Raw genomic sequence first — 9,032 nt, forward strand, 5'->3', positions numbered from 1 at the left:
AAAATGCCACCTTTAGAAAGTTGTAATTTACTCATGATCACATGTTTGGAGTGGGTTTGTGTATTGCTCCCAGACAGTCACACGCAATGGGAGCTTAGGTGTGACTTGATGGGCTATCCTGACAGGATGGGAGGGAGGAGTTGGCCAAGCCTCACTTACATCTGAATAGGATATGTCCTATCCAAAACACCCTCTGCAGTGAGTCTGGATCCAGGGCAGGAAGGGAGGACCTCTGAGCACTTCAAAGGCATTTGAAGTCTCCCCCACTTCAAAGGCACAACAGGGTATAAGTACTGGATCTCAGACACTGCCACTTTTGGACTTGTGGACACCCTGCTTGGAAGGACTGCTGTGCTGCTAAAGGACTGCTGCTTTGTTGGACTCCTGCTTTGCTGTGTTGACTTGCTGCCCTTCTGCCTCTGTAAGGAGGACTGGACTTACATCACTTGAACCCGGAATGACTCCAAGGGCTAGCTGGTTGGCCTTCTGATCTGAAGTCTCAGGGACACAAAAGACTTCCAACTACCCTGCTTCTGCACTCAGACTCTGCCATCTGTTATTCTGCCCTGGCAAGTCGTGACATCCCAGTCCTAGACCTCTGGAAGTGGGCCTGCACAGATCAGAACCAGCAAATCACTGCATTGCCTTCAGGACTGCCACTGCACAATGCTTTTTCCGGTGCATGGCCCTCGCTTCCTCGTCGACACAGCCTCAACGATGACACTGAAACTCTGCATTGCAGCTTCCCCACTCATCAGAGCCTATGCATCGCCTCGACTGCCCTTCACATCGGCATCACAGGTCTTCGCACCGCAAGCCCCATCCAAAGGAGTTAGCACGCAGCCACTCTGCATCTTGGAATGGGCGGATTGGCTCTGCTGCACAACGCATCCTCAACCTGAGCACAAGCAATGCTCTGCAACCTCAGATTAAAGTACTCTTCAATCAGTCATTCTATGAGCATTTGTATAACGCAGCACTGTCACCCCTAGAGGTATCTAGGTGCTGTGGATGTGACATCTGGGTCCAGGAGCCATGGCAGAATCTAGCAAAAAGTGGATAAAATAATGGTCAGAAATGGGCAGACAGAGGAAAAATAAAGCTCAAAAACGAGCGGAAAGAGAAAAAATAAAGGTCAGAAATGAGCTGGAAGAGGAAAAATAAAGTTCAGAAAGGAGGAGAAGAAAACAAACTAAAGGTCAGAAACGAGAAGAAAGAGACAAAATAAAGGTCATATAATAGCACAAAGAGGCAAAATAAAGGGAAGAATGAACAGAGAGAGTACTTACCCACTCCTCTGGTTCACCTACTCTGGTCTTTTGTTCAGCTGGCCTAATGCGCTCCATGGAGGTCTGCCTGAACTTTTGACTTTGTCCTGGTTCAACTTTACTAGATATCCCATTTTTGCACTTTACGCGTCTTAGAGCTATATTTTCTTTAAACCCTTAATAATCAATATCTTATGTTCTACATATTAGATTTTTGTCATTATGGTTTTGTGTTATTTTAGTCAGTACTATTTTCTAACATGTGTGGTATAATTTTGTGTGGTGTTTTCAGTGTTTTACTGTTTGAAGTGATGCACAAATACTTTACACACTGCCTCTAAGTTAAGCCTGACTGCTCTGTGCCACGATACCAGAGGGTGAGCAAAATATTAATTTAGGATTTACCTGGAACTTACCCTGACTAAGATTGTGGTTGCTGATTGACTAATCAAAGAGGATAAAAGTGGTACAAGAAATGCTGCGGAAAACACAATACCGTCTGTGTTTTGGGGTAAAGAAGAGAAATACTGTGAGGAAAAAAGCAAAATAATTGATAAATGGCTAACAGAAAATATTGAGACCAATGAAAAAACGTTAGGCATGAGGGCTGTGCAACTTTCACAGCCCACTGCTTGCTAAATTTGTGGACCCTGCACAGCTCCACCAGTTGCAATAATTTTCAGGTAAGACATATGCAAATTAATTTCCCTGCAGAAGTAGGTTTCACAATTTTTTCTCCTGCAAATCTGATCTTTACGAAGCATTTCACCCACTGTATATAGAGAGACTCCAGATAATTCGTGAAATTTTAAAGTAGACAGAAGAGAAGTAGTCCATCTTTAGCCACCCCTGCAGAGCAAGGGGAATTTTGTGTGAAGTACCCTGTTTCTAAATGCATTGCTAATTACTACACTTTTCGTCCTTGCAGATATTGAATGTCCTCCAGGCAGCAACTACACTTGCAACGTGACCTGTGTGAAATATTGTAACAACATCGCAGATGCCACCCTCAAATGTAACTCTACATGCAGATGCGCCTGTCCTGAGGAGCATGTGTTCCAATCCAAGACCAGCTTGGTCTGCGTGCGAATATCGGAATGCGAGGCTAAGTGTGAGCCGAACATGCACTTTGAGCAATGTGCCCCTGACACACCAGCGAGCTGTGTGAATCCCGAGCCAAACACAGAAGGCTGCAACCCCAAGTGCGTTTGTAATGAAGGCTACATCTTAAGCTCAAATGAACCCCGGATCTGTGTGTCCAAAGGAGAATGTTTTGGTCGGTCAGACTAGTAAAAATGTTCTAATGAAGAACTGAAACTTGGAAACCATCATTGTTGCAAAACTTTACAATTTCATAGTATATTCCTTTCATGTTATATTGTTTTCATATCACCGAAACGTGTTTGCCTAGATGAAGGAATGACACTATATATCAATAGATTCATTTAATGAAGGATTATGAAGATCAGAGATACTGGTAAAGCATAAATATCACAAAACAGACTAGAGAAAAAAAATATTAGTCCTATAGTTAAGTGAGTGGTTGTAATAAAAGTTTAACGCTTCATAGCATAAGCAGTAACCAAGTCACTAGTGATGTAACTAGTCCTGTTAAATAATTTTTATAACTAGTCTGCATACTTTTCTCCTCTTCCAGTTGTCACTATGGGTCAGTGACTCAAGTTGCTGCTTGCCATGTCCACTTTAATAACCACTGGTTAGACTGTACGTAAGTGATTGATTTGAATGAAAAATGTAATGGTTTTGAGTCGTCAATATGAAAGATGGGCCAAACATATTGGGGGGGGATTCACTAAGAGTTTGCGCCGTGCTTGCATCACAAAAGTGATGCAAATCAGGGTAAAATAAACTTTTCTCAATTTACGTTCCAGCGCTAAACTTGTTTAGCGCTGAAGATAACGGAGAAGCATAGCGCTGCTTCGAATTACTTTGCGCCATAGGGGCGTACGAAGGGCGGTGCATGAATGTCCCAATGCAACCCTCCACGGTTTCTCAGCTAAACCCAATTTACTAAACAAAGGAAACAGGGTTAGCCGTGAGAAAACTGTGCCCTTTGAAAGTAGGCACAAGGAAGGAGAAATGTTTTCATTTCTCCTTCCTTTTCTGACTTTGCATGTGTGTTGCACTGTACAGCACGCAGGCAAAGAGGGAAAATGTTTGAAGAGAGTCTCAGCACAGTATTTTGTACTGGAAGAGTACCCTTCCTGTACAAAATCTATGCCAGACTCACAGAGGCACCCTTGCACCATAGCGCAACTGTGTCTCCATAGCGCACTGCAGCTGATTTCAGCACCGGCGCTAGTGAGAGGAAAGGGGAGTGCCTTATTTTAGTATATAGGGCACTCTCGTCTTCTCTCCTTTTCACGTAGCGCAGTGCAGCATTTGCAGCTGCTGCAGTGCGCTACGTGAAAATTAGGTATATCTCACCCATTGTATTAGGCAATTATCTGCTTTCTACATGAAAAGTTCAGCATTTGATTCGAAAGTAGAAAACTTGTGTTCACATATAAAGTCTGATAGTAAAATTGCCTGTGGAACAAGTGCCAGGAAGTAGAGGTCTTCGAAGACATATTCTCAGCAGATTTTGGTTCAGACATTTCTATCAAAAGCTAAATTAATCAATTATGGATTCAACAGTGTGCTGTTTAGTCATGTATCTGCTGGAATTATTTAACTGAATACAAGTTAAGTGGTATGCTACCACATACAAGTCAATGTCAAATTCAATTTGCTTGCTGCTACTAAAAATTTGATGTCGAATTCAAGTGGAGTGAGGCCACACAAAATTTGATCTTGAATTCCAGTGGCTTGCTGCCACATAAAAGTTTATGTTTAATTCAAGTGGTGTGCTGCTACATAAAAATTGACGTTGAATTCTAGTGGTGTGCTGCCAATTAAAATGTTATACAAAATTCAAGTGGTATTCTGCCAAATAGCTAGGTATGAACAAGGATTCACTAATATTTGGAGATGATTGACATTCATACATTTCCAAGATTATTCCATTAGGAGACATTTACTGCGATTTTCCATTGATACCATGTCTGCCTCGGTCAATGACTACCACGGTGAATTTGCATAGACAGCATTTTTCTCTGTCGAGAATCCTCTTTCTTTGCACCCCCATGAAATGGAGGGCTGATCTATTGTCTTTCCTCGATGGAGTGGCAAGTATTGGTCTCTTAAACTGGATTGGTAATATGTGCATTTTCTGGCTCGGAATATACCTGCAAAACGTTTGTAAATACAGTGAAATACAACGTTTTAAGGGCTAGATGTCCGACCCTTCTAATTTGCGAGTCGCAAATTGCATCATTTTTGGACTCACAATTTGCAACTCTCAAAATGGAATTTACTGCAGTGTCTCAGACACTGCGATTCCTAATGGGGGCGCAACTTGCCTGCCTCATTAATATTCATAAGGCAGGTGCAATTTGGGACCCCATTGGGAATGGCTAGCACTTCCAGGGATGGAGGCCTGCTGGGGTCAGCAGACCACCATGCCTGTGACTGCTTTTTAAATAAAGCATTTTTTAATGCATCCCGTTTTCCTTAAAGAAAAACGGGATGCATTTGAAAAAGAAAAATGAAATGCTTCTGTTTCATTTTTAAAGAGCAGGCATTTCAATTACAATTAATAGATGAAGCTTAAGTATCTGTAATTTGACCAATTCCAATTTGATGCTCACTTCAAAACTGCAAATATAATAGCAATAATCATACTATGGGGCAGATTTACAAGGCCCTTGCGTGACTTTTGCGCTGCAATTGCGTCACTTTTTTGACGCAACAGCGGCGCAAACAATGTGGCCTATTTACAACGTGATGCATCTAGGGAGATGCGTCACGTTGTAAAGCCCTGCGTCAGGTATAATATATGCAGGGTGGGAGTTCCCACACAGGAAGGCCTCGTAAAAGTGACTCAGTAAAATCTACAAGATTTCACTGCGCCCCTTTTAGGACGCCACTTCGTCAAAACCTTACGCCTGCTTCAAGCACGTGTAAGTAGTGACGCAGTGTAGTGGGAATAGGCCTCAACATGCATTGCTGGAGTTGCGTTGTGCTTAGACTCCAGCAATGCGTGACTTTTCCGCCAACAGATGCGTCAGAATTTCTGACGCATCTGTCAATCCTTGCGCCATAGTGCGCCGTATTGTAAATACAGCGCATCTATGGTGGTGCAAGGGTTTCTAAAGGTGGCGTAGGGAAAGTGACGCATCTGTACAGATGCATCACTTTCTTGTAAATCTGCCCCTATGTATTTATGTCTGTAAACCTCACTCCAAAAAAACTGACAGTTTATTTTGATAGTGTATCCATGATTCTGCACTTTGCGGTCCGGAGTTTTCGAACGGAGTAGAATTCCTAAATGGAGCCAGATCCACCAAACTACAAGTGGTTTGGTTGTTCTGTGCCCCTATTTCCAGAATACGGGAACACCAGACGCAATGCCCTACATTGCACCCCTCTGGGTCCACAATTATAAGTTAAACATGGCTGCGTTGCTGGAAGGTATAGTGATCCCCCCCAATTATAATTGTCCTGGTATCCATGCACCCGGATTTTAAGAGTGGAGGAACACAAGACCCAATTTTCCCAGCCAACAAATCTGTGTGGAAAAAAAAAACTCTTTAGGCTTGGGCTACAAGTGATGCCTAGCCCCGTCACTGACACCTGGCATCTTCTTATGACCCAGGGCGAGCATCCGATGCTCCACCCTGCACGACAGCATCATCCACTGCCACCCTCACCTCACCCCTTACCTACCTCTCACTGCCATTCACCAGCTGCTCATAGCAAGTGGTAAATAGTAATGTTGTGAGAACTGGGACCACCTAGTTATATCATTATTCCTTGGTAATTAACTAGTAATAGGTGGAACTGGGTACAAAGATACTAGCCACCATTCACTCCAGCCACCCACTAGTATCTCAGCATTACTACATCCTGATTTAGGTTAATGCAAAATCATCATTGAACTTTATGCAATCTGTACTCCAGTTTGTGGGTGTGTTCAGAAAGGTCTCTAAAATAATTTCAGGTGTTCATTTCAATGTTGAACTTGTCTGTAATCCCATATATTAATAAAGGATATTTTCTTTCTGCATTAGAAAATAATAAGTCACGCTTTGCTGAGAAATTTTCATATTTGCATAATGTAAATAGCAGACTCCATGAATATTTGAAGTTTATAGATACCGTATTCCAATGGAATGTAGTATTCTTACATCATGCTTAGAACCATATTTTATCTGATTTATTCTATTACCGCAATTACAAAAGATAGAAAGAGTTCTTAAAAACCAATCATCTCCTCAATGCAAATATATTCTATTATGAAAGAATAAGATCTTTGCTATTATTATTGCTGTCATTACTATTATATTGAGTGGTTCTTTTTGATGTACAGATTTTATTGAATTTTAGACACAGGACATGGGTAAAATTTTGACAAACACTTGTTTCAGCAAAGAAAATTGCACAACACGCTTTTTCAGGCATTGGCATATAGTTAAGACAATACATTATTGTAAGAGATTAACAACAGCACTGCAATCACTCTTGGACGAGCAAACATGTCTACTGACCCAGCCATGTACCCCACAACCTGTTGTGTTTGTAGCCCTGGCCTCGTAGACTGGTCTTTCTTGTTGAAGCAGTCATAAATCACCAGGAGATGTGATGCCAAACAGCAGAGGTTGAGGTTGGCCATCCCCAACCCACCATCATGAATGCAAGACGGGTTCTGGAGCCATGCCAAAGAAAGGAGATTGCCACCCCGAAACAACCTTCGTATCAAAAGCGGTAAGTTTTTAAAGATGTACAGGATTCGAAGTAGGATCATCATTTTATAAAGGGCAAGATGTCCCATAACATTCAAAATAAGGGATTGCCATTTAACTAGGTCAGCTTAAGCTCTCTTTATCAGGAGCTCCAATTTAAGGGACCAAGTAAGCTCGGGATGTAGGGCAACCCAGATGCCCAATTACTTGGAGGATGGAGATGTTATCTTTCCAGTCAAAGCAATCCTAAAATGGGGCCAAAGGAACCAACACTGAATTAGCGAGATTGACCCAAAGGACTGAGGCCTCTCCAAAACAAGAGGTGGAGACAGCGGGATCCACTCAACTCAGGGTCTGCCAAATAAAGCAGGACATAATCTACATACAGTGCTATACTGTCTTCATGGAGGTCGCTCCACCTCCACTCCCTCGTCTGTGGATCAACGTGAATGAGCTGTGCCAATGGCTCAGTCATGAGTGCACATAGGAGTAGGGACAGGGGGAAACCCTGCATGGTTCCTCTGCAGATGGGAAAGGTGTGGGAAAGAACTCTTTTGATCTGAATTCTTGCAGTCTGGTTGGAGTACAAAGCCTGAACCAATCGACAGAATCAGGGCCCAAATCCAGTATGCGCCAACACCACCCAGAGGACGCCCTAGTTCACGGTGTCAAATGCCTTTTCAAAATCAGTAAAAAGCAAGGCCAGACTTAGGGACAAAAGGGGTTGGTGGGCCAGGGCCACATGAAGCTGGGAAAGCCAGCTACAACTTGGCATGAAGGCACATTGAAAGGCATATATCAATATGGGTAAGACCTTTCTCAGTCGTGTAGCCAGCAAGGTCGCAAATATCTTGGATATTGGATGGTATACGACACAAGATCTAGAAGGAGGTTGTGAATTACCACAATTGTGACAGTGCCTAGTTCCACTGGAAAAGCACCAACCTTCCCCACTTCCTCATAGAGTGCTAATAAATGAGGAGTCAGGATGACCCTGACAGTCATGTAATCTGCAGGGAAACCATCCGGGCAGGAGGTTACCCAGGCAACACTGCTGATAAAGTCTCCCCCACCTCTTCGGTTTGAAAAGGGCTCATCCAGCTCTCGATCCTCGGCCGGAGAGATGCAATTGAGGGGGATATCATAAGGAATTGCACACAGTACGTCTAATCTCTCTTGGGAGGTGCTATGTACAAGTGGTGATAATACTGTGAAAATGCTTGTTTGATCTCCGGAATGGCCTGAAGGGATGCACTACCATCATCAACAATCTCTGGCACTATTCTATTCACCTGTTGGTATGGAACTAGCCAGTACAAAAGCTCCCAATTCTTGTGTCCTCATCCATATACTCTGGCCGTGATGGTGCCATAAAGGTGTTTGGCTACTTCCAGAGATTGAAGGTGAATTTCTTCATATAGAAGTGCCAGTTGGCGGGGAATATCTTCCCCAGGGCCCATCCAGAGAATTTTCCCCAAACGGAAGGCAGGTGCCTCCAATTGCATAAAATTATGAGAGCAGGCATGTTTCCTTACACATATCCTCCCCTTGCAAACCCACGAATAGTGGCCTTACTGGCGGCCCAGAAAGTGCCTACAGTAGTGACAGTGCCCTCATTGTTTTGGAAATATGTAGTTCTTTTTGTTTTCTCTTGTAAATACCAAGTGTTAAGGTACCACCCAAGTCTTGAGCCTTCTCTAGGAGAACCAAGATGGAGAAGGATAAGAGCATGGTATGAAATGCCAAGGGCAAGGATTTGTTTGTGGGAGATTGCACGACAAGCTGGGGCAGCTAGGAAGACAATGTCTATTTGCAAGTGATATTGATGTGCAGCCGATGTATGAGTGTATTGACAAGGTTTTGGGTGCCAAATCCTCCAAGCATCGCAGAGACTCTGGGCAGCAGCCCAGTAGAGAGGTGACGGGCCCCAGAGCACTGAGATAATGATGGGGGTCCAGAA

At 43.2% G+C, this 9,032-nt stretch overlaps 1 protein-coding gene across 1 annotated transcript in view; it reads left to right on the forward strand.

Annotated features, from left to right (window-relative positions):
• LOC146809257 (uncharacterized) overlaps window positions 1-6,396 on the forward strand; it is a 45,234-nt gene extending 38,838 nt beyond the window's left edge. The window contains exon 4 of the mRNA XM_085616080.1: window positions 2,197-6,396. Within this exon, the coding sequence (XP_085472206.1) occupies window positions 2,197-2,558 (362 nt within the window). The 3' untranslated portion in view covers window positions 2,559-6,396. The remainder of the gene's footprint in view (window positions 1-2,196) is intronic.
• The last annotated feature ends 2,636 nt before the right edge of the window (window positions 6,397-9,032 follow it).

The sequence above is a fragment of the Triturus cristatus genome, chromosome 7 (genome assembly GCF_964204655.1).
Source record: "Triturus cristatus chromosome 7, aTriCri1.1, whole genome shotgun sequence".
Taxonomy (NCBI): Eukaryota; Metazoa; Chordata; class Amphibia; order Caudata; family Salamandridae; genus Triturus; species Triturus cristatus.